The sequence below is a fragment of the Vitis riparia genome, chromosome 17, assembly GCF_004353265.1.
Source record: "Vitis riparia cultivar Riparia Gloire de Montpellier isolate 1030 chromosome 17, EGFV_Vit.rip_1.0, whole genome shotgun sequence".
Taxonomy (NCBI): Eukaryota; Viridiplantae; Streptophyta; class Magnoliopsida; order Vitales; family Vitaceae; genus Vitis; species Vitis riparia.
Genome location: NC_048447.1, coordinates 12,957,948 through 12,984,385, shown reverse-complemented (window position 1 = coordinate 12,984,385; position 26,438 = coordinate 12,957,948). Strand labels below are relative to the sequence as shown.

Genomic DNA, 26,438 nt, shown 5'->3' with positions numbered 1-26,438 from the left:
CGACGGGCCAAGTAGGCCATACCATGCCCAACACAATAACACAATGTATAGGCTTCCAGGGATGAAGTTTGAATGAGTTAAAACCAGTGTTGAATTAAAAAAAATATCAAGCTGAAAATATTGGACTAAAACAGTTGGAATTTCAATCAAACATTTATTCATTTATAAAAACCTTTAATATTGTCATCATAGCATCGGACCCGCTAAGAAGTTGTCTCAACCCTCAATGAATCACATAAATCATACACCAAGGATTAGAAAAGGCATTGCTATAGATTTCAGCTACTGCCATCCGCCAACTTTCCTACCATAAAGGAAAACTGAGTGAAGATATCAATGGATTCACTTGGTCCATTAAAAACATCACGCTTAAGAGCAAGACGTGAATCTCTGATCATGGCGGAGAAAAACACTTGGGTAAAAAGCAAACATATACTATGCAGATATACATAGGATGAGATTTACACCCTAGAGTATAATTTTACCCTTTTCCTTGTTGATGGAGTTCATAACAGATAAAGTTCAAAACAAAGACAATATACCCTCATCATCTACTGACCGTCATATCAAGGGAAGAAAACCCACAAAAGATAGCCTCATAAAACATAAAAAAAATATAGGCCTAACAGAGTTGGAGAACCTCCGCTTGGCCGTGACATTGAAGGTGCCTACAAGATAGAAGAGAGCTACCATGATACGATGTTAAAGTAGTCACTGTCCCGTCACCTGGTACATTTGCAACCATTAGAGACTTTACAAAAGCCATTACCAAAGCAGGGAAATCTAAAAGAAGTGTACTGCCAACATGGAAAGAATTCAGTCGTCCTCATCGCCCTCATCGTCATCATCATCCTCATCGTCATCCTCTTGATCATCATCGTCCTCTTCAGAACCATCACCTCCTTTTCCCTGCCAGAAAGCATGATTCAGAAAATCAGTCATTCAATGGTTCAAATATAATCAGGAGTGTAAAAATTCCCTGGGAAGGAACAGATTCTCACACTTCACATGGCAAGTTAAAACCAACAGGACAACTGAAAACAGATGTGTATACGCCACACACATAACAGGCTTAAATGTGTCTATTTGGAAGCTCAGTTGTTATATTTTGAGCTTTAATTGAACGAAAATATTGGGTTAGATGATCACAGTTGGATAAATGTGTTACTGCTGTCCATTATGCAGCCTCAATTTTAAGGAGATAATGTGCAAGTGTATGACACTCAGCATGATTGACAAACATCATCAGTATTGCTACTTTAGGTGATAGAGACAAATGATTTAACACATGAAACCTGAACATGCATGTCTAACTTCCCCTCAGATTTACCAGCATCAACTCTTCCTAGAATTTGTTCCCTATAAGTATGGAATTAAACCTGATAAATGTATAATGAAATAGCTAGAAGATTGAAAACCGAGGTTGAAAATAGAGAAGGCAACTAAGATAAGGCGATATCATTGATTAAAGATATGATATACTAGAAACTACAGTAATACTAATCACTGAGTTGTACTGAAAAGAAAATGTCTCCAAGGGAATTAAGATAAGGGGATATTCCTGAGACAGAACTGCCAAAAGAATGTGTCTTAAAGAAAAGCAGGTTTAAATCAAGTAAGCTAATAGAATTCAGAAAATAAAAACTCAACAAATTATCATCGAATTATTCTTGAAAATTACAAATCAAAATGTCATCTTTGTTTTTCTGACTGTTGATTATAAATACATCAAGTATCAAGATAATTGTTCAAGTTCACAAATCCACAACCATATGAAAGCATATAAAATTGGTCAAGATAATAGCAGCTTGTATCCTGTAGCATGATAAATCCAGCACCACTATGGCTACTGCAATTTGCATTGCATGCCTCAGGCAGTCTCTTACTATGGCATTCTTTAGTAGTTCATATCATCTACTATAGTGGGTGCAAGAAATAGCATTGGGCATGTTACCACTGTGGACACTTAAACGTTAAGAGGGAGGTATACTGCAATTTTCATCTATGGAGCTAAGGAGAATTATAGGTCCAAAAACCTCAATTGTGAAGTGGCTGTGTGCTAGATCTGTTTAAAGGATTTAATTAACATTCATAAGTTATCCATCGAAAAGGACACAGACTATAGAATCATAGTTTGATGGATGACACTGAGAATTGAGCAAGACAACATTAAAACCAATAATGCAGGGCAATTGGAAGTAAATATGTTGATAAAATGAGCCCAGTTGGGGAAAGAATGTGGAGATTAAAAAGTGTCAATATTAGGAAAGAATAAGAATAGAACGTATTCATGAGAAACAAGGAATAACATCAATTGAGGGCAAAATGAAAGAGATTCCTCAGATGATAGGGAATATTCTACGAATACAAATAAGATATGATCCAATTTAGTTTTAGGGTGTAACTAGAGCACAAAGAAGACCAAAAAGAATGTTACATAAGGCTGAGAAAATAATTTTAGCATCTGACTTAGCACAAGATATGGCCCTAAAAAAATAGTGGGGAACTTCCTAAAGCCTGTCAAGCTGCCATATTTCTAATGAGATGGAACAAGCTTACGTATTGTTCCAATTTGAGGAGTGTATAATATATCAGACCTAACTTGGCTTCTGATATTTTGATGTGGGTCAACCAATAAATATGTATTTCTATAGAAGCCAAATTAACCAATGAAAAAACAACCTCAACTGACCCAAACCCCAATGCTCTAGAATAATAAGTTGAGAATCCAAATCTCAATCAAAGGGTATTTCATCTCCTTTTCTGTATTTTAAGTTGTGATATTGTTTTCTCCAAACTCAATTTATGAAACCCTAAAGTTCATCCTTAAACAAAACTCACAGTCCTCATGAGAAGCCCTGAAGCAAGTAACTTCACAGATTAGAACAGTCCAGAATTCTCTCGAGTACAAGACTGCCTTACACGTATAATAAGCATAATTGTCCGAAACAAAATGATTACAACCTTTTTTTCTCAAATGGATGTGACAATTAACAAGAGCTAGGATAACAGAAATAACAATAAGCCTAAGATAAGCCCAAAAGCAACCAATTATTAAACAAAGCCTAACTCATAGGAATCTCCACAGGGAAAACAAATAATAGGGAGGAAAAGGAAATCTTCATTTACCTCTTCATCGGCATCTTCGCCATCAAAGTCTTCCTCATCAGCTTCCTGCATCAGAGAGGTCATCAATAACATTAGAGTAACATAAAGCAAAAGAAATCAGGCCAGAACCAAACCTTTCTTTTATGTCTAAGGAATAATGAAGGAAAAGAATAAGGACAAAAAAAAGTTACACTATTGAAATAAGTGAGAGGGTTGGGCCATAAGTCCTCCTTGATTATCTCTGCAATCTGCAATTTTTACATTTTTAAAGTGAAGCATTAATAACTTCAATAGAAGAATTTAAATAAATAGATACAACAAAAAATTTTATCCCTCAATTCCTCTAACATTGGCATATGTTTTCTGAAATAATCCAAGAAAAAGGAGAAAACTAAAACATACCTCATCGTGAATATCGTCCATGATATCTTTCTGTTGGGTTTCACTGAACCAGCTAAAGAAACTGCATCCATAATAGTTGAGTATAGAATGAAGAACTGAGCCTATGAAGGAATGTAAAATTCTGTATGATATACTACTGTTCTAATAAATACCAAAGAAGAAAACATGTCTTAATGAAATGTTAACTGAGATGATGCATTCCCAAAAGAATATTCAATATGGAGAATTAAACATGAGAGCTGCTAGCAACAAAAGCATTACACCTTAATAAAATTGTAACTAGCATAAATATTAGATTTTGAGGTCACTATTTCAAGCACAAAGTTTGACATACCAGTCATTCTTCAAAAGAAACAAAATACTCAATTTTTCTAGAGTTCACAGCCTCTTCATCCTTTTTCTTCTGGACCAAGCATTGTCATACATTTGCACAGTATGTGTCGCTACGCTATGTTCATTGAAAGCCCTATTCTACTCACTAATGGAAAATTTTTAAGCCTTACTCTACTCATTGAATGCTCCACTTTGTTTGCTTTGGTATGTGTAATGTGAAAAAAATAGAAGAATTTTCGATGGGGAAGAGCTCAGCAATCAAAATCTGAATGAGAACATCCTTATCAGATCTCTGGAATGGTCTAGAACCCTGTTGGGGAGGGAAAATGTTTCTTTGCAGAATTTTATTGATAACTTTAACCGTGGATATTGATTTTTTATTGTTCTTATCTTTGGTGTTACTTCTTTTTCACCTATAAGTGGAATATTTTGTATATCTCTTGCGTGCATCTCATTTTTCTAATTGGTGCTTCTTTAATATGCCTTTTTGTTTGCCTATCAAAATTCTTTTTGAAACCCTACTCTAATCATGCTCTGCTAAGAGGAATGAATGTCTAAAGATAAAGGAACCAGGAGCAATAAAGAAGAAATTACAGATTTTTAATTTAATCCACTAATTATGTTACTATTTGCCAAAGAACAACTTTATAGCAGTAGAATTGGCTGGAAAACCAGACTGAGTAAATAAAACTTAAGAGTAGATTGTGGAAACCAACCTTGCATCAGCAATGGGCCTTTTGTTTCCTTTCTTCTCGTGATTAACCCCATTAGGAATGCCCTTCACAAGATGAAGAAAATGCAGAATAAGTATCCTAACAGATCAACACAAGTAAGTTATATACACCTAAAGGTACAAGGGTAAAGGAACATTAGGAATGCCCATGCCGTCCTTCCACTTGATTGATGTAACAGAAATTTTGGTAATGCCTTCATCAAGGAAGGTAAAAGTCTTTTTCAGCTTGGTATCTTCAAAAAATGGATTGGGATTGAAGTTCTGAATAGTAAAAGAAAACAAACATTAGTAACCATTTAGTAGAAGCCATTAACAAACAGAATAATTAGGCTTTCTTCCACTCAAACCTGAATAATTAGAACAAACTGAACTTTCAGTAAATGTTCAATTCTAACTGAGCAGGGGAAAAGAAATGAACTCACAAATGTAATAGAATAACCCGACTTCACATCTTTGAAGTCCTCCACTTCCAAAGAACTTAGATACTTGAAAATCTACCAAGAAAAAAGACAACAACCAACTGAAGTCACCTTACAGATAACATCCAAATATAGTAACAATGAGCCATTTTAGATGACACTTCAACAATATCCTTTCTGCCATGCCTGATTGCTGAATCAAAGCCCAGACATCTCAAAAATGATATATAGTAAATCAATATACGAAGAGAGGTGATCTTGAACTTGTGAATGAAATAACTGCACAACTCAATCTTCTAGTTCAAGTAGAGAAATGCTAAACCTTTTGGTCTTCTTCACTCAAAAGGTCACCAAGAGCAGGATGACTCAAAAACTGCAGAAAGCAGGGCAGGCCCAATTGACATTAGAAATTATCAACATAACATTAAAAAAGGAAAAAAAAACCATATACCGGGATGACAGATAATTAATATATTCCCTTAATGAAACAGCAGATAGAACACTAACAGCAGTCAACCAGAAGTCCGGAATGGATTTGATGATATCATTTCGCTTGTCATAGATGGGCTTCCTTATCTCGTTGTACTTCTGCTCTACTTCCAAAACTTTATCACTTGCTTCCTCATTGATCTGTAACATTGGAAACCAAAAGACATACAGTGAAAAAAGGCAATTCAACTGTATATGTTTGCATACTCTAAGGCCAAGTCAAATGCAAGCTGTAATAGTGCACTCCTCTAGAAATGTCATATTATATACATATATTCTTACACATAATTCTATCTCAAACAAAAAAGCCACTTAAGCAGAAGATACAAATTGGGTTTCAATCTGAAGTAAAGATAAATATTCAAGTGAAACAAACCAACGGGTTGCAATAAAGAGAGAGTAAAATAAACATCAATGAATGATAGAGAATATATAAGAACACTTCTCCGCATTCTTCATACAAGAACAAGAATCCCTAGCATCTCTAGTCACCAATATTCCATGATTTTCGATTATATCACTAAACCAGGAAAAGAAAAACATGTAAACTTAATATATATATATATATATATATATATATATATATATATATATATATATATATATATATATATATATATATATATATATATGCCAATAAAATCGATTCAACTTGAAGGTGAATCTTTGAACGAGTTGAATCAGAAGAAATCTAAAATTAATGTGCGTATTGAAAATTAAAGAATACGGAGTTGAGAAGAGTTACTACAAATTAACCAAATAATTAGATGGAAAAAAAAAAAAAAAAAAAACCAAACACAGAAACCAATCGTTTGGTTCCTACGAATATGCAAGTGAAAAAAAAAATCAGAATTTTGAACCCAGCATGTTCCAACAAGAAGAACCCATAAAAGTAAAACGACGGCAACCATAAAGCAACAAATCTCCCCTCCCTTTTTTCCCTGGGTTTTCTGGGGGAACCAAACAGAGGAAGAGAGAGATTACTTTCTCAAGGTCATCTTGGATCTCCTGCAACTTCTCGATGGAGAGAACGAGGTCCCCATCAATGTGGTCTGAGTTCACTTCTTCTTCTTTCTCCGACTGCTTCAATTTCTTGCCTTTGTCTGCCACCATCTTCACTGCTGACGGTAAACCCTAGTTGGTTTCTCTAAAACCCTACCTCTCTCGGCTTGGTGAAATAATGGGAGGGGTGGAAAAGGGTTAGGGTTTTGGGGGATTAAGTTGGCTGTGGAGTATATATGTGGGGTGCATGGAATCCACCAGTAAATATTTGCCACATGTTTTGCAGTATCATTTGAATATGAGATGATAATTGGGCCAAGCTTTTGGATTATAATTGGACTGGCCCAAAACCATTTGGCATGGGCCCTAATTAGTGTTTGGGCTAGCCCAAGTGTGGGTTGAGATTAGGTCAGTCATGGACTCATGTGAGCTAGAAGTAGCTTTAAGGCCCATTTTAAACAACTCTTAACCCATTGCGTTTGTTATGATCATCAACGCTTTTATGGAAGAAATTAGTGTTTTAATATAAATGAAAAAAATACTTTTAGTAACACTTTTTATAATGCATTGCATTAAAAAAAAGTTATTTTTGGAAAAAAATTTTAGGTGTGCAACTTGGATGAGCGGACCTGACCCAACCTAATCTCGAACCCAATTAGATGTTTTGGTGAGTTTGAACAAACATTTTCAATATTTGAATTGTGTTTGGTTTAAACTTTTTCAATTTGAACTCAATTTAGGTTGGACTAGGATCAAGGTCCAACAACTCGACCTTAACCCAAACTCAATCTAATATTTTTATAATACTTATAATGTTTATTATTAGTAATATATTTTTAAAATTTTTTAAAAATATCAAATTATAAGTTTATCATATATATATAAGTTTATTTTCACATTTTTTATAATTATTTTGAACTTTTATTTTATTTACTATTTAAATTTTGGTATAAATATATATATAATTTTTTTAAAAGATTAATATGGATGAATTTTAAATCTTACAACCCAAGTCTAAATCAATCAACCTGAATTTAATTCAAATTTAGAAAAACAAAGTTGAATTGTGTTTGGATTGAATACTTTGAATTAAAACTCGACTTAGTTGAACTTTAATTGATTGTTTTTTAAATCCAAATTACTCATCAATTCAATTAATCCACACAAGTTACAATCCTTGAACCGCTAACCACGTTTTGGTTTAAAAATTGAAGTAATTTTTGTAATTTTTAAAACGTCACAAAATGCCTCATCTTTATAAAGAAAACATTTTAAAAAATTATTTTGAAACCTTTCAAAATCCCTTCCAAACACACTTTTAGCCAAACCAAAATCATAAATCCAATCACATTTGGAAACCATTTTGATCAAATTTAGAAGATACTTCAATTGGATTATTTTTCTATCTAACCCAAATATGAATTTAACTATAGAATTTTGACCAAACCAGATAACATTTTGTCTTATTGAAATTGAGGAGGAGGTTTTGTTTTGCATGCATAGTTTCCATTATTGTGTCGGCATAATCTACAATTGCTTTGTTTTTCTTCGATCCTATCTTTGAAAATATTTTATTTAGTTGATGTATCCTATTATAAAGGAAAATCCTAGTGTATGATTAAATATTGATACAAATATACAAGATTAATGAAACAATAAGATCACATTGTAAGTTGTAATTAATCCTATTTTTCAATAGGTATTAATTTGGTATTACATATGGCTTTGTACTTTATACAATTGAAAGATGAGTTACATTAATTTTCAAAATTAAATTTTCTAACCTCTTTAAAAAAGTTTAACTACCAAATGATTGATTTTAAATTACAAATACTTAAGACCGTTCTATTTATTTTCCTATAAATATGATGATAATTATAAATATTTAAATCTTGAGATAACTTTTAAATATCTTCCATTAATAACATAATAAAATTAGGAATATTATTCTTTTTATTATAATAATTTATAATTATTCTCGACTCACCCTCAATCTTTAGATTTAGGAACCCATTATTCTTGGCAGTTAACATGTCATCACTTAAAGTCGTACATTATGCTATAATTATTGAATTATTATTTATATACCTACTTACAATCATTTTTATAGTACTATTAGAGCTTCCAATTACCTATCCTGAAGTATTTTTATTCTTTATCCTTGGATCATCAAAATTTAATTTGAATATTTTATTAATTAGAGGAATCCAATTAATGAATTTTTCATCCATTCGAGGGACATTACATTATTTGGTTTGAAGATACGAGATTTTGGAAGTTTAAAGTAGTTTTTTCAATGATGAAAAAGGGGTTGGGTTGAATCTTTCTAAAAAATACTTGACTTTAATGAATTCATATATTTGACAAGATAATGGAAATTCCATAGGATGCTTGTAAATTTGGCAATTAATTTACAATCAAGCCCAAAAATGTCCTTATCAATATTCACAATCAAGCCCAAAAATAACTAAAACCAACCAAAACACAACAGTCTAACCCATTATATGCAAGCCCATCAAAACCAGCCCAAAATATGTAAGCATCCAAACCTAGGGATGACAATGGGGCACGTCTTTTCGGGTACCCACCCCTAATGGAACGGGGTTTAATTTTAATAAACGGGTTTGAGACAGGTTTGTGATTTTTTTTAGAAACTCAGGGCGGGTATTGCCCCACCTCGCTCCAATTATATATAAAATTTAAATTTAAAATTAAATTAATTTAATTTTTATTTTACTATTTTTAATATATAGATAATAATAAATATTTTTAATAAAATAAGTTATAAAAAATATAATAATTTAATTATTTATAAAATATATTTATTTTAATATAATTAAAAATTTTAAAAGTAATTTTTTTTAAAAAAAAATTAAAATTAAAAAAAAAAGTTAGACGGGGCGATATGAAATTTATCATACCCGCCTGTCCCCCCTAACCTATTTAATTTTTTAAATGGGACGGGGATGAGAATTGTTTCGAATCAACGGGGCAGGATTGGGATGGGGCGACCTGTCCCGTTGCCATCGCTATCCAAACCCAATCAATGATTAATTAATATTAATTTTAAGATAAGCCAATAGCCCGACTCAAATATGATTGAGTGGTTTGCATCAGCAATTTATACAGTTTTTCAAGCTTAAATCCGTGAAACATACCACATTCTCCTTGATTTAACAGATGCTGCTTTTTCAGGTTCTTCAAGTGGGTCAGTTCTTCTGCTTTGTATAGGCTCAAACCTCTAAGATATTTTTGTCAAAAATTCTATTGAGAATCTCAGACAGGGTGGTCAGTATTCCATTCGATTTGTTTTAAATCAAGAGTATAATATTAGTGTTTCCTCATTGCCTGTTGCAGAAGTTCGACCAAGAAAACAATGGTGGGATCTTCCCAAACTTTCCACCTCTTTATTGGATGGATCAGGCTTTTCTTTAACTAGATTCAATTGTTTAATCACTAAAGCCTTAATGGGTTATGCTACTTTGAAACATCAATGGCCGACTACTCCAAGTGGTCCATGACAACTGTTAACATCTTATTTTGCAAGGATGTTGATTTCCAACTCCTATTGGTCCCTGCAAAACATTCTGCTTCTTGACATGTGGCCCGATTTCCCACTCCATCTCTCAGAATTCTCATGCTTTTATGATAGAATGCCACTATTTTTAATCAAGCCTTCATATTTTAAAGGTGAATGTGATGGATATCTTCCCATCTCATATTCATTACTACTCCATCTGCCTTCTTGAGCTCATCATCCACATGGAATGCCTACTGTTCCTTTCAAAAGGAAACTCTCTCTATTACAGTTTTCTAAGCAAGATTTCACACCTCCAAGAGCTGTCAAAAGTGAAAACCCAATACTTTCTGTTTATTTTATAACCTGAAGAGAAAGTCTAATTTTTCCACCAACTGTAGGCTGAGGCTTTGATCTGAAACTTAGAATCAAAGAACAGTTTTGGCATAACTCTCTTCTGTATCTGGATCAAGTCAAGTCAGCCCTGGATGCTATGTGTCTATTGTATTATTGTCTTTTGGTTGACACGTACAGGGATTCTGCTGTTACAACTCAATAATTTCTACTGTTGTAAAGGCTTCACTTAATGTAATGTAGTGTGTGCAATGTTTGCTAGATTTCCAGCCTAGTCTCTGTGGAATGAAAGGGAGAGGAGAGAAAATGGGATCCACCTTTAGTTGTGAGATGGTTACAGAATTGAATGTGGCCACCCAACTTGCTCATGCAAATCTATAGCCTTGACAGTCCTCAGCTGAATGCGTCATTGTAGGTGACATTCCTTAACCATTATTTCATTAAAATGGAGAGGAAGCCTTGAAAATTATCATCATTAAAACAGAATGTGGACTGAAAAATCCTCTCCTTCATCAAATCCCGTAGAGAGGATCGAAGATATCAAGATTCCTCAACTGTCCAACATGTGGCTCCTTCTCAATATCCAATCCTTGTTCAGTCACAAGTTGTTGTCATTTGAAAATAGGGGGTTCATCTTCTGCTGCAATAAATGGCATTAATCAAATGGGAACCCTTTCTCTTACTGTAACATTGGATTTTATTTTTCTCTTCATTCCACTGTGATATCCTTTGATATGATGTCCAAAACTGTTTGAAGTTTCTCTAGGAAAGGTCTTATGTTCCCCAGGCGGTTCTCTGTGAACATAGTCTCATCACTCATGGGGTAACAGTCAAGGATCCAAGATAAGCTACACTTTCTGAAGCAAGCAGCTTAGTGTGTAGGGCCTTCAGTTTCAGGTAGAACAAGCTAGAAAGTTACATGCCAGCCTGAAACTCAAGATTTGTAGGCTTATAAGTAAGGCAAAGGTTGGTTGAAAAAGCATCCTTGGTTAAAAAGCCAAATAGATGCTCCAAAAACGTGAATGAACACTCCCAATCGCAAGCCGTGAATCTAGATAACAAAAATAGAACTCCAACAAATGAAGGAACGAAATGGGATGGACAAGGGTGGTCAGGTCACGCAAATGTGGTCTATTAGTACCCTCCATGGGTCCAATTGCATGCCTAGAGAGATCAAGATTCCCTTTAAGTTTTGGGATTGTTGCCACTTTTGACTGACATAAAAGATGAGAATCTGAAGCTTTGACACATTAGTGAGTGACATTTTTCCCATACTTAGGATAGACTCATATTTAGTTGTAGAATCATATTAAATGGAGATATTAATCAGCAGTGCCCCAGTGAGGCATGTGCAGTGCGCAAAGCATGTCGTGCAAATGGGAGCCTAGAAATCTTCACCATATTCTGGTGTTGCAACTTCCTAGCCTCCATCTTTTGATGCCACAATGCCTCCAAACATGCCATCTCAACAACTCTCACTGCTTTGTTACTCCCACAACCTAACAGTAAGAGTTTTTTCATTACTTGCAGGTTTCTTTTCACTGTTTTTAATATCAAATGAAACTGCTGAGAGATGCATTGAATTTGTACCCTAAAATCGCGCAATGTCATGTAGGTTTACAGCTATGATGGATGATCATATCTATCCGGGATTTCCACTCATTAATCAGATAGAAATCCTTTCTCCTCGCATGGAAAATTTCAATGTGATACTGTAATTTCATCTTGGGCCAAGTGAAAATTTTCCAAAGTTCCTTTATGAAAGTGCCAATCTGCCAGTGGCAGATTGTTGTAGACAACACCACTAAGAGGAAAACTTTAGGAATTCAAAATGTGTAACACTTTCTGAAGCATGCATTGCAATTTGTGGGACCTTCAGTTTTAGATGGTCTAGATTTTGTAGGCTGGTCTGTAAAGGCAAAAGGGGGCTTGCCAAAAGCAGGCTTGCTTAAAGAAAAACATGAGTAACACCTGAGTCGTGAATCTAGAGAACAAGAATAGTTTCAGACAAGGGCAGCGGGTCGGATTTTGTGATCCCTTAATACTCTTACCGTGGCCAATTTCCTAAAGAAATTCAGCTTCTCCCTTTATGTTTTTGAGCTGCTGTGCCTTTGAATGACTGAAAAGATGTGGATGGATATAAGGCTTTATTTGATCCCTAGATAGAAGTCAGGGGCTCAGATGCCTATCGGGATACATTGCAAGGAGAAATTAGTAAGTGAAACACTCTCATATATAGGATAATTTTACATAATTAACTGTAGAATAATATATTAAATGGAGAAATTTCAACCGTGGTACTCTAGAATCTACCTCCTATGCTTATGCCTGGTTGCGTGTACAGGGACAGTGAGGCATATGCAGAGCACAATGAGGAGGTGATCGTTATGCAAAAGCATGTTGCGCCTGTGGGAACTCAAAATCTTTCACCTTATTCTCGCCTTGGGACTTCCCTAGTGGCATGGAGGAATCCAACCTATGATGCCATCCCGGGTCAGACTTTACCTTGTCATTTGTTCGATATGCTGGCTCAGAAACTCTCACCGCTTTGTCACTCCTACATCCCAACAGTCCAGTGGGACGGCTTCGTTGTGCTTCCTTGCCCACTGAGGATTTGGTTTTGCTTGGTCTAGTGGGTGTGCTTGCAAAATTCATTTCCCTTGAATTTTCAGTACTCTCCACCTGTTTCTTCTCGTCAAAATCTGAAGTCACTGAGAAATCAACTGCACTGGCTGTGATCACACTCCACTCAATGCTGGCCTCGCTTGGCTCATACCGGGTACAGCTGGACATGCCATCTGAGGCTTGCCTATTGAACAATGGGTGGGCACTGCCGGACAGGTTCTCTATCTCAAACAGATCAGAACTAGCATCACTCTCATTGTCTTCATACATTCCCGTACCTTCAGAAGTTGTTGGAACGGTCTGGACTTTTGGAATGGCATCCCAAGTGAGCACAGAGAGTTTCCTGTCTAGGTTGGTTGCAACATCTCCCTTTTTCAGCATATGGGAGCCAAACACCTCTAGGGACTTTCGCCCCTCCTCTTCTGCTCTCTTGTCTACTGACTCTCCTTTTACTGTCAAACTTTCCAGCCCGGAATTTATAATTGGGTATCCAAAATACTCCTCTCTCTTGAACCCAATACTGGCCTTATCAAAACTTCTGCTATGAATCTCGTTTTTGACTGGAAACCCTGGTTGGGAAAGCCTTGTCCTGTCCAGCATGAGTGGATTCGGATCATTTTGAGCGACTTTTTTTCTGATCTCCTTTCCATGAACCCCTCCAGGCTCAGCATTTGTATCAACATAGACGGATTTCTTATCAGAACAAGATCCATTGCAACCAAAACCAGCAAAAATCATCTTTGCATTTGCCTTCCTTTGCTTACTGGGAGATGGGTTTCTCAGGAGCCTTGGCAATAATGCAGCGTGGCTGTTCCAACTTGCTTCAGAGCTTGCACTCGGAGTTCCTGGCCTGATTTTTGGTTTAGTACAGTGCAGATCAGCTCGGTCTTCTTTTATTTGCCTGTGCTTCAATGAACTACTGGTGGTAAGCCTTCGCCTCCCATCATCCATTTTCATGTTGAAGTATTTCTCAGCGCCAAAGACCCTAAGCTCACCCTCCTCCACAGACATGGTTCTTCCTAAGTTTACTGGATAGGCAGCCTCTTGCGTTGAAGTAAGGGGCAGATAGGGGCTCTGAATCGACTCAGCAAGCTTGACTGCAAAGTTCTCCTCTGTCGTGCTGAGGTAAGCAGAAAATGAGGCGTCCCGAAGATGGAGACTGTTGGCTGCATTATCCATGGTTTGGAGAGGTTGATCTTTGCAGGATGGCTATTTTTTAATGTGGCTATGGGGTATAAATGGGAAGAAATTCCTGCAAAGCAGACTCAAGAAGCCAAAGGAGGAATAGTTGAAAGAAATTCTATTTGGAAAAGCTTGAAAGACTCAACAAGAAGCCCATCAGACGGGTTGGCTGAATCACCCAGAAAGAGCAGTAGCCAAAGAAATGAAATACACCAACCCAGTTTTGGGCAACAAGAATCGGAGAGAGGTTTGAAGCTAAAAATTGCTCGGAAAAAAAAAAAAAAAAAAGGCAGATCAGGAAGATGAAAATTGATAGAACAGAGCTGTGATTTGAGAGGCTTTGGCATGCATCTAGAGAGCTGGTTTCTATAAGTACAGTTTGTTGAAGCGCTAGATGGTAAAGGGAAGGGGTCCCACATGCTTGGGGCCTAATTGAAAGTTTTGTCACCTGGTTTTCTCACTAGGTGAAGTGCCTTGTAATTCTTGTTCTCCAACCAACCATCTGTGAAGGGCTATTATCTTGATAACTATCATTTCCAAACATTATGCATATGATCACTAGTGTTAATGTGGACTCCCTTCTGCGCAGAAACACTTGCTACATCGACAACACGACGAAAGTGGACGCATGCCCTGTTTGACATTCACCTTTCATTAAATGGCCCCTGCCTAACGGAAGGTGTGAGTCCAAATCAATATGAATGGAGGATGATTTTAAACCTTTACATCCTGTTCTAGTCGGCTGGTTGATATTCACAGAAGGTCATGTCCTTGATGGCTGCTGTTCATTTCCTCAAAAATTGATCATTTAGCTCGTTGTTCATTTTCTCAAAAATTGACCATTTATCTCGTGGAGCTATAACGATTTGCCCATAATCATATAAATATTATCTGTTTTAGACTAAAAAGATATTTATGATTTGAAAACACATTTACATAATTAAAACGAATTCATACATATATATAGCTTTAGGATTTTTTTCTTCTATTTAATGTAAGATATCACAATCACTTATTCATACAGATAAGATCTGTCGTGTTCCACAAGATTGCAAATCAGACACGCTAGCATTTTTTTGTGAGGCCAAACAAACTCGCACATAGGGTTCAACTCTCATAACACTTTGTCATGACTCTCAAAATCTGCCTTGAAAGATGTTTTACCAAGTTAGGCTGGGTTTCAAAGCAAGGTTCTAGTCAAAGTACAGTACACATATGACATGCCTTGAGATGAAAGAAATCAAACCATGACAGCAAACAAAGAAACCCGTGTATTTCGAGTCAATAATAGCAGGTTAGGAGACAGGTACAATTTAATGCCCTAATGTTCTGCTCGTTCGGTCAGATTAATGAGATAAATTTGCAAGTCCTAGCCGATAATTTATCTCTTCTTTAGACAACTTGTAATGAATTATAGGGACAGAGACTCACATGTTGTATACAATCAAACCTTTTTCTGCTGCAGTGCTCCAACGTATTTTACTTGTTTTATGCTAGTGATATTTGGTAAACCTTTTGGCTGCACACCTCTTCACCAACTTCTCATAACATTTCTAAATAATTCACCTGTCTTTGCTAATTAAAAGCAATAATTGATAGTAATTCTAGTAATACTCGGTAATAATTTGAAAGATATCTGAAAAACATTTGCTGTTTATCAGCGGGACGGAATATCAATGGCTCTACTACAGCCAATGTGCAATAAAATCTTTAATAATGGTTTTTATGGCAAAAAATCATTTCACACCAACCACCAGACTTCTGCCATTTTCATTCTCAAAACACTAACATTATTTGCATACACTCCAGCACCATGAAGGTGTCACTTTGCCCCATCACTGGGGCTGTCAAGTCCTACATTCTGCCATCATCGCTACGTCTTTCACGTTCACTACTTACACTGTGCCCCATTTGCTGGTGTGCGCTCGCATGTGGTGTGGCCCTTGTGGATGATAATGAAGATGAGATTTGAAAAACCCAAGTAATAATGATAATGAAGATGAGATTTGAAAAACCCAAGTAATAATCACAGCAACATATTGCAAAATTGATATATAAGCATTGAAAAGGGAAAGAGACATTCCAAAAGGTTTAGAAATCAGCATACTGATCATGGCAGGGCATACCACATGCAAAACTAGAGAAATAATTTAGCCCAAGCCTAAAACAACATAAACATCATCTCTAGAACCTCAAACAAACATAAAAATAGAAGGCCATCTAAAACCATAGAACCTTGCGAACTAGTACCATCAACAATGGCAATGGTAGAACATGGGGCAATCAATGAATTAATCAACATGTGATAATGTAAGAATCATATCCCCTATGTTTGTTACTCGGCCAGATACCCATGAGTGAGATAAATGAAATTGATGGACTTGAATCAGAGGTAGCAACATTGCCTGATAAAATCACACTGAAAGCTCCCTCTTTTGAATTCACTGTGGAGCTGCTGTGGAGTTGTTTTCACCAACAACCCAGTACTGTTTGACAGCAAACAATATCTTTTCAGAGACAAGGGGGCCATCTTCATGATCCACTAATTTAGTGTTCCACCTCATTCCTCCTACGATCTTTTTCACCTTGATGAGCACGTCTATTTGATCACGGAATATGACTGCTCCTTCAGGCCGTAGGATGCGATCCATCTCCAGAAGAATGTCTTCCGCACTACAACTGCATTAGTTTTGTATAAATACACAAAATGTCAGAAATATTGTTGGCCTTTTGGGCCACCAGCATAGGCTGCAATTCACAAATAGGGGAGTGAAAACTCTAGGCTCAAAATGAAAACAGGAGCCTATGGTTACGGCATTTTAATTGCCAAAGGTGATTCCTGCTGTATGGTGTATTCAAATCTTTAACATGTTCTACCAATTTGTACTTCTCTTTATGGAATTAAATTTGTAAGTTAAATATCTGATGCATAAAAGAATTTTTCACATCTGAAAGTTGAACGAGTATGATGCAGAACCAAAAGAGACTTGCCTGTTCTTGTACAAGCTGAAAACACCATTTGCATGAATTAGGTCATATGTCCTTGGGTAAGTTGAGAAAGCTTCACACCTGATTAAAAATAAGGGTAATCCAAACACAAAAAGAAATAATAATTAGACACATGATAACAAAAAAGAACCAAAATTTAATGATATATAAATCAAGTCCACTAATGAAACACATATCCAATCCAAGCATATGATATGCATATGGCATGACTAAACAGAAGACACATGTTACAAAAGGTTACCAATCATGGTATATGCCGATCAATCCTCGTTCATAAATGACACCCAGAGTGTCTTTTTCAGCTATTGTAGGCATAACATTCATCACCCACAATTTGGGTGATTCAAGTGCTGCAGCAAAACTGCCCAGACCAGCATTCATATCCATGATGTTGCGATACCTTCCTGAGTCAATGATCTTATTGGTTCTTTTATAAGCTTTGACATGCTTCTTCCACAATTTGTCATCCTCCTGGAAAGTGTCATCAGAGACTCCAGGGATGGATCCACTGGATATCCTGAAGGGAACGGCATTCAGTCTCTCAGGAAATGGCTTCCATACACCACCAGCAACTTCATCTGCTTCTGTAGTCTTAGGATAAGGAGTTACGCAGGCCTCCATCTGCTTGTACCTATACATGAATAGAAGATGAATATATCTTAACAAGACAGAAGTCACTCGAAAACTTGGAGAAGTACTACAGCTCAAACTAGTTAACAAATGATTAAGGTCCCTGTTTAGTAACTGTTTTCGAAAATAGTTTTGAGAAATAGTTTTTGAGAACAGTTTCCTAAAAACTGTTATATGATGTTTTGTAGGACAAATATTTATTTTCTATGTTTTAAAATATGTTTTAAAAATAACTTTTATATGTAGTTCTTTATTTTTAATCATTCTTCATATTTGTAATTTTGTATAATTATTTTTTAAAACAATTCTTAAAAAACAAGTGAAAACAATTAAAAAATGTTATATGAAACACTATATTTTCAGTTTTCAAGAACAAAAAAAAGACAACTATTTTCTAGTTGTCAAACATGTTTTCTTGTTTTTTATGTTCTAGAAAACAGAAACTGTTTTTCAAAACAATTACTAAACAGACCCTAAAATTGTCATGTTGAATAACTAGAAATCTTTAAACCTTCATGAAATTCTGAATTTGGGCAGATATAATAAACTCTATCAGAATTTTCAAGAGACAAAAAATTAGCCGCGGTCTAGTTTCATTTTAAACAGTTTATACTCCCTATGGCATCTCCAATTTTTTCACATGCTTCTTTTAAAGTTCATGAAACTTAGAGAATTGACTCTAGAGCAAAAACAATGCAGATGGTTGGTAACACCTTAGAGCCAGAAAGTAAGAGACAAGGAAGAAATGTCACAATTATACAATTGGAATAAGTATAGCACTGATGAATTTTCTTCCGAAGTCTCAGCATAATTTGTTTGGTTGTAGCAAAGTGAGAAATATCTAATTTTTTCAAGACAGATTTATATGCCCACTCAATTAACATCAACGAATAGGTCACAAAGTAGGACATATTCAAGTAGCAGCATACCAGACATCGTTTGCATTTGTAGCTTCACAAAAGGTAACGTGTGAATCTTGCTCACTGCAACTATCATGATTTATTCTTTTCCTCCAGATAGCTATTTCACCCTTCTCATACTTCTTTTCCCAGCAAAGAAGTTTGGCAATCTCTTCAATCTTGCTCTGTTCCTCCTGGAGATCCTCTTTAGGGCGCTGCCATGCTCGGTAATTAATATTCCAGCTGATGGGAGGGCCAGAAAGAACCCAGTAACCACCTGGTCTAAGAACTCGATCAACTTCCATCATGTACATTCCATCTGCAGATAGAGGTCCAATCATGCCTTTTTGTAAATAATTTCTATCATCAAAATGTCATAATAGAATACTTTCAATAAAGGAACAAAAAAAAGATCACTTATCAAGATACAGAATTTGATCAGAAGAATAGTAGCAGCCAGCAGGGTTGCCAACAAATCAGTCTTGCCTGCAGGCTCCAAGACAGACTTTGTGGAACAAGGTGGGCTAAGTGCAGGTCATGCTTGACTAGGTTCATTAACATGTAAAATTGATATATCTTCAGCAAGAACTAAAATAGAAAGATTCATTGAATAACATAACCAATTAGCTAGCAACCCATTTCAGAGCAAGCTAAAATGACTGTTATTAATATGCAGATGCCATTAAAGGAGATACTAATGTTTAGGGTTCAGAAAACCAAACTCGGCATCTCAGACTCGTCAGGAGCCTGAATAAGCCCCACAACTTTAAGCTCATGAAACCAGGAAAACATGCTCAGCTATGGCTCTCTTAAACAGTCTATGATACTATGCAAAACAAGATTTGTTCTGTAAATGCTCTAACCATTTGCACCCCATGGAATCAAGCAACGAGAACAGTGAGCCATGTCGAAGGCTCCAGATGGATATGGTAGCTTTATAGTTCCAAGAACACCAATAACTGCTGGCACACCTCTCTCCAAAGCAAATTGAACTTGAGCTACATGTGAGTCTCTTGGTGCAAATGACATGGCTATAACATTCTTTTTAAACAAGTATGCACCCCAACTTGCAACCTGAGAACAACCACACACAGCATTAATTCATTAAATCGACTAAAATACAAAATAATAGGATAGCAGCAAAAACGAAATGCTTCAGAGACTGGACAGAAACATGAAGACTGGATATAAGAAGTTGGCACAAAAAGTCATTTAACCCCTCAATGGAGAGGTACATATACAAGTGGCTAGGCTGTATAATAACAAGGTACTTTGATTAAGCAGGCAATAAACAGAAAAGGAGATCATTTTGGATCCCAGAAATGTGGTGGTCATATCGGTATTGCAGGAAGAAACAACTACAAAGCAAAATGAAAATGAAATCTGACTTACCCCACAACCAGTGTCCAATGCTGTTCTAACCATCCCATTTTCAAATGGTATCACAGAAGCAAGTTCATCAATATATGCATCTGCTCCACGAGGAAACTGTGTTCCACCACCTGGGAACCTAAACACGTTGCCCTCATATTGAATCCAGTTCTGAACAGCCTTCTCAACAGTCAAGTTCTTATATGGTGCATTTGCAAAGGGTACATAATCACGGCTCTTTGGCCATGGGAATGGTGTAGCGTATCCTTTGGGTGCAGGGATAAGGCAATGAAGTTTCTCTCCCTCTGGAGGACAATGTCTTTCTCTATAGTTCATATCTTCTCGGGGGAACGTCATTGCTCTGTCTTGATCTTGGCATGGTGTGTAATCAATGTACTGAGCATCACATGGCTTGAACTGGTCGCCAATTGTCCCTGCTTCATCTTTATGATGAGTCTCAAAATTCAAATTGGAGAGGATACTGCAGTCCGTTTGTTTGGTGACTTCAATGGCTATGCTGTCTCCCTTCCCAAAACCACTTCGTTGCCATGCACCCAAAATATAGAAGAAACAACACAGACCCAATACAACAAAGATGGAAATAGAGCTCCTAGTTTTACTTTCTGCTGCATTTCCTTTTTTCGCCATGATGCACCTAAAAATTTGTCAAACCGCCTCAGAAGAATTCTAGCAATGATACTAACTAGATGCAATGTAAATATAACTATGAATCTGGAGAAGAAAATACAGTACAATCTAAAACAGAAGCATTATACGCCCTCCAATTTTTCTTCCACTCAAGTACAGAGAGAAAGAATCTAAAGTAGACTTCAAATATTTCAACCCTTTTGAAATCCAAGTGAGTTGTCCATGCTTCAGCTTGTTCAGAATTAATTGCTGGGCAAAAACAGAGCACCCTGTTTCCCCATCTGGGCAGATTATATTAACAAATAACACAATCAACCCTGCCAGCATTTGTTTTATATTAAGAAAAAGGAATGCTGAAAGATGGAATCTTGGAGTTATGAACTTTACATCTAAGATGATATTATATGCGAAAAATAAATAAATAAATAAATAAATAAAATAAAACACAAATCCCCAAGCAAGATCTGGGATTTAATGAGCATGAAACATGGGCTGCATTTGCCGAGATGATAAATTACATTGACTGAAGATGTAGATCCATGAACAAAAAAGTTCTGGTTTAAACAGAAGTCTTACAACTCGGTCAATAATTTGAAGAAAACACCATTAAAGCATTACGGATGCATTAAAGAACACTTCAGCGAATGAGACCAACTCAAACCTTTAAGAGTCATTTAACATTCAGATCTCCCCAGAGCTGGGAGACTTCATAGAAGTTTTCCCATGATTGTAAAAACCAATTATTATCGAATTTGCAAACTGCCTTCCGGAAGCCGAGAAAAATGGTTCAAAAAAACAGAAATTTCAAAGTTTTATGTTCCTCTGGTTTCTAACCAACGAAAACCCAAATGATCGTGTGCATATGTATAGAGATGTGATGTTCTTCCTTCCTTTTATTTTCTCAGTAACACAAGAAAGTCCAACAAAGACACGCCGATAATTGCGCACTAACCCAATAAAATTCACTAGCGAGATAGGGTCATAGGAAAAAAACTGGTGCAGGTCAAACACATCCACAGTTTGGTTCCCAAGAAAAACAGGGGAAAGGAAAATAAATAACATAAATTCTAATTTTAAATATTATGCGCTCCATTGTACTTCCAAAAAAACAAGGGCTCGGCACAAAATTCCACTTTCTTCTTTTTTTTTTCCCCCGCATTTTCTCGCCATCCAAACGACAACCCCATCAAAACCCAAATAAGAAAACATGAAAATCATCATGAGAAAAAGTATAAAATCCATAAGCATGACCACAAGATGAAGATGATCTGCATTAAACGTTAGAAACTCTTACGGATGGGTGATCTTGTGGGGCCAATCGAATGATCACAGTATCTTCATTTTTCGCAATGCGCTGCGTTTGAGTGATAGATACAGCGATATTGATTTTGATGGCCGGAAGGAGAGGAAAAGAAAGAGAAAGAGGAAGCGAGGTTTCGCTCTCTATAAATGTGTCCGATGGGTACAGTAAAAGGACATGTAAATCTAGACCTTCACTGGTTGTTTTTTTATTTATTTATTTTTTAAGGTTTCGCACATGATTTATTCAAGATTCAAGACTTCGTGCTCCGAAGGAAAATGGAGGATTCAAGGTCTGACCAATCAGAGCCTACCACATCACCTCCCTGTCTTTTCTTTCTATTTTATTAGGAAGCGTGTAGGTGCCCAATTTTTGGACTTTTGGGATAAGCATATAAGCACTTACACAAGATGAGCCGTCTGACAGTATGATTAGGTCACAAGCCCTCCCAATCTTTAGAGCTTTATTTTAATTTCTCATCTTAGCTTTCTATAATGCGAATAGCCACCCACTTCCCAATAAGGTTTTTTTTTTTTGTAATTTACGGAAAAGAAGGGTGGAAGGAGAGACGAAAGGGGTATTTTAGGTACTATACATTTGGATAGGAAAGTGTCACAATAAGATTTCAATTTTGGTTTATTAATAGGAGAGGGTGAAGGGAGTTTTAGGTGGACCACAAAATATATGTTCTAAAGAAATAAATGTGTCATTGATTAGAGAATGCATGGCCATGCATCAATTTTCAATTAAAAAGAAGTTAAAGAAATGCAATGAAAAAGCTGCAAAAGGGGAAGAGGAAAGGAAAGAAAAGACGATGAAGGATTGAAGTCAAGAATTTTGGATGAAGTTGATGATAAAGAAGAAGAAAAATATGTTTTATTGTATTTTTATTTATATTTAAATAGTTTAAAAAAAACAAAAAAGATTAGAGGGACAAGTGGAATGTTCAAAGAAAGATTAGGGTACAAGTGGACCTCAAAACTTTATTTTTCCTAATAAAATATATGATTATGATATCTGATGGTGATACTCTGAGTCTGAGCAAAATGTAGACATCTCCATCCAGCCCACTTTTGGTTGGGCGAGTGCTTTTGGCCTTTAGCAACATGTACCCACAAGGGCCACAACCATCAAAGAAAGATTTACAAAATATCATAAAAATTTTACACAAATATCTTGTTAAATAATAAAAGACAAGAACCCCAACCTTCTCCTCTCTTCATCGACAACGACAAGCTCGACACTCGTCCATTGGTGCACGTTGAATTTTCATATCCTTGTAGGGATTTCCGTACACCATATTCATCTCTATGAAAATCTACAAGTGAGAGAGACCGCCTTTTCTTTTGCATCTTTGACATAAATCTAGGCTAACAATCTTCTTGTTAATTGAAATGGGTCTTTTACTTTGTCATTCATGAAGAATAATCAAAAGGCTTTGGGGTCATTTCAAGTTTGCTTTGGGTGGGTTGGTGGACAAGGTATTTGAAGAAGACACTTGGATATTATAGGGCTTTTCTGGGCTATCTGGCACGACTAGCCTTTGTGAAGATACGACATGGCCGATGGAAGAGTGGCTCTTGTTGATAGGAGGGCGGAGCTTGCCATTGGTGGAATACGAGAGGTTATCATTGATGAAGAGAGGAGATGGATGGGGTTCACGTGGTGCTGCAGAGCTGAGATGAGTAAAGGCTAGGGTTTCTTGTGTTCTATTATTTTATTCATAATTTTTTTAATCCTATATCGTTTGTATATGTGGCATGCTGACATGGTATGTATTATATGACATAGGCTTATGTGGATGTAGCTTATGTGACCATTCAAAGTTTTAGTTATGTGGGTGTTTGGGAATTCTTTGCCGTGTACTATTAAGATACATATATTAGGCATTACTTTCCCCATTTTACACTAATGATAAGAAGTCAAAGTTGAATTTCTCAAAAGTTTTATTTTTATTCAATAGAGTATGGTCACATAATTCTCCCCTAAATAAATTCTAACTATCTTTTAAATTTCATTAAATCGATTATTGAAAATACAAAAATCATCATAATATTTTTTTAATGAGTCTTTTTATACATATTGTATAATAATTAAATTTAAGAGAAGTATAAACTTGTAAATAAATTATAAATATTTTAAATTAAAAAATATTCATATATATAGTTGTATATATTTTTATATTCTTAAACACATCTAAATAAAATAAATCATTATTTTAATATTAAGAGTTTATTACACTTTGCTCATCTAACCAATAATATGTTTTGCATGTTGCCCCATCGAATTTAAAATTGAGTAATGCATCTTCCATGTTTTATAATTACATATAATGTACATTTTTTGAGTGACAATGTTAGTTTAATTGAACGATGCATGTGCTCTCCATGTGATCAGTTTAAGTGAGGATAAAAGGGTCATTTCATTTTAAAACCTCAACCCAACCTTCCTCATTCCCACGTTCATTCCTTCCAACTATTACTTTTGAATCCCCATTAATTACATCATTTGGTTCAACCCCATTCTCCTCCATTTCATCCATTACCTCCACAACATCCATAAGCCTCCCTTTCTTTACAATACCCATCCATCAAAATGGTATAGGTTGTAGGATTTGGCAACCTTTGTCCAAAATCTCCCCAAAAACCCTCTTAGCACCAACCATGTCGCCTTTTGAAACATACCCACCTAAAATTGTAGTATAAGTAACCACATTTGGGATAAACGATATTTCCTCTAAAACCCTAATTGCCCCATTGATATCATTTTTCTTGTGGAGGGCTTTCACAAGCATGTTACATATAAACACATTAGGAACAATACCAAACTTTTTCCTATAGTTCTTAAACATCAAATGAACCAAATCAAACCATTTATTCTAAACCAAGGTGTTCAAGAGAGTGTTGAAGGACCTCATTAAGGGTTGGAAATTGAAGCTTAGGATCTATAGGAAGGTTCAGATTGCAAGCTTGGTCAACTTGTGAAGCCATAGTTTGTGAATGACAGTGATGAATGGGTTTTCACCGCATTTGATTCGAAATTTATGTAATTGGGAGATTAGGTTTTCCATGGGCTCAAAGATGCAAACTTTGGAGAGCTTTTTTATCATGGCAAGGTAGGTTTTGTAATTGTGGGCAAAATTGGAGTAGAATTTGTCAGTGTGGTTGAAGATTTAGAGGGTTAGGTCGAGGTTTTGCTAGCAGTTGATCATTGTAACGATGCGTTTGGGAGAGAGGTGTTGGGGCCATGGTTTGATTGGGGGAGTAACATTGTTGGATTTGAAGAGGGTGGATGTAAAGTCCATGGTGGTGAGGTGGTGGTGGGATGGGTGGTCGGTGAAGGGATCCATAGTGATGCCAACAATGATGGAGGCAAGACAAACAACGAAGATTGAGTGGAGAAACAAACGAGGGAAGGAGGAGGGTTGGGTTGGGGTTTTAAAATAAAATGATCATTTTGCCTTTACTTAAAGAGGTAACGTTGAGAGTACATGCGTCATTCATCTAATTAAGATAACATCATCACTTCAAAATATGTACATTATATGCAATTATAAAACATAAAAGACACATTATTCGATTTTAAACTCGATGAGGTAATATGTATAATACGTTATAAGTTAGAGGGTAAAGTATAATAAATTCTAATATTAAATATGTTTTCAAATATTGTATATTATTGTCCAATATCACAATTTTTATTATATAATAAAACAATTTTACATGTATTATTTTTATTATCTTTTGGATTTCTTTCAATATTTTTTATAAATTATAATCAATTTATGTCCTATCTATATTTTTTTTCTCAGATTTTCACATGATATTTTCATAAAATCGGATCACCAATATTTCTTCCTATAGTTTGATCATTTTCTAGAATACCCAGGATCCCCTAGGGAATCCCCTATAACGCTAAAATTAGAGGAACACAACGATATAGATGAGGGTGAATGTGACTGTCCCTTGCCTTCCTCTTCATGCAAGGCCCCCTTTTATATTGTTTTATTAGAATTCCATTGGTGGGTGACGTAAGATGTGGGATATTTTCCGTAGCCCATGTGGGTTGGATTTTTCTCAATAGTACGGTAATTTAAAAAAGTTATGCTTAAATTACTGTAGTAGAAGAAGTTATTACAAATATACGGTAGTTTCTGCCACCTAGGAAAGAGGATTTGTCAATTAGGAGAGAGGAGAGAGGAGAGAGGTTCAGCGGATAATTTTTTTTTTAAACCAAAATTATCTTTAAGGGAAATCGTCTTTTCAAAAGACGAGTTCCATGAAAAAAAATTAGTATTTAAAAAAATTCCCCATTTACAAGGGAACTCGTCTTTTGAAGAGACGAGTTCCTTGAAAAAAAAATATATTTTTTTAAAAAATTCCCAAATTATTATTTAAAAAAAAAAAAAACAATTCCT

General features: G+C 35.8%; 3 protein-coding genes across 5 annotated transcripts; all 3 read right to left on the bottom strand.

Annotated features, from left to right (window-relative positions):
* Positions 1–418: 418 nt before the first annotated feature.
* LOC117904996 (NAP1-related protein 2-like) lies at positions 419–6,697 on the bottom strand. 2 transcript variants are annotated; one of them, XM_034817849.1, is made up of 11 exons: positions 6,469–6,697; positions 5,503–5,625; positions 5,318–5,368; positions 4,999–5,070; positions 4,724–4,837; positions 4,560–4,621; positions 3,511–3,571; positions 3,300–3,356; positions 3,130–3,174; positions 806–909; positions 419–726 (listed from the first exon to the last, which is right to left on the bottom strand). In XM_034817849.1, exons 1-10 carry the CDS (start codon positions 6,595–6,597, stop codon positions 817–819), a joined length of 807 nt encoding a protein of 268 aa, XP_034673740.1. In that variant the 5' UTR covers positions 6,598–6,697; the 3' UTR covers positions 419–726; positions 806–816. The 2 variants fall into 2 exon arrangements, with proteins under 2 accessions (XP_034673740.1, XP_034673739.1); XM_034817848.1 differs by having other exon boundaries at positions 419–909.
* A 6,045-nt stretch (positions 6,698–12,742) lies between these two features.
* LOC117904112 (protein PHYTOCHROME KINASE SUBSTRATE 3-like) lies at positions 12,743–14,161 on the bottom strand. The gene has a single exon (XM_034816631.1). The coding sequence runs from the start codon at positions 14,159–14,161 to the stop codon at positions 12,743–12,745; it is 1,419 nt and encodes a 472-aa protein (XP_034672522.1).
* Positions 14,162–16,201: 2,040 nt separating this feature from the next.
* On the bottom strand, positions 16,202–22,208 carry LOC117904757 (probable methyltransferase PMT2). Of its 2 annotated transcripts, none has more exons than XM_034817512.1 (7): positions 22,016–22,208; positions 20,095–20,728; positions 19,566–19,776; positions 18,733–19,021; positions 17,415–17,804; positions 17,156–17,233; positions 16,202–16,843 (listed from the first exon to the last, which is right to left on the bottom strand). In XM_034817512.1, exons 2-7 carry the CDS (start codon positions 20,719–20,721, stop codon positions 16,606–16,608), a joined length of 1,833 nt encoding a protein of 610 aa, XP_034673403.1. In that variant the 5' UTR covers positions 20,722–20,728; positions 22,016–22,208; the 3' UTR covers positions 16,202–16,605. The 2 variants fall into 2 exon arrangements, with proteins under 2 accessions (XP_034673403.1, XP_034673405.1); XM_034817514.1 differs by lacking the exon at positions 22,016–22,208 and adding an exon at positions 21,383–21,662.
* Positions 22,209–26,438: the final 4,230 nt, after the last annotated feature.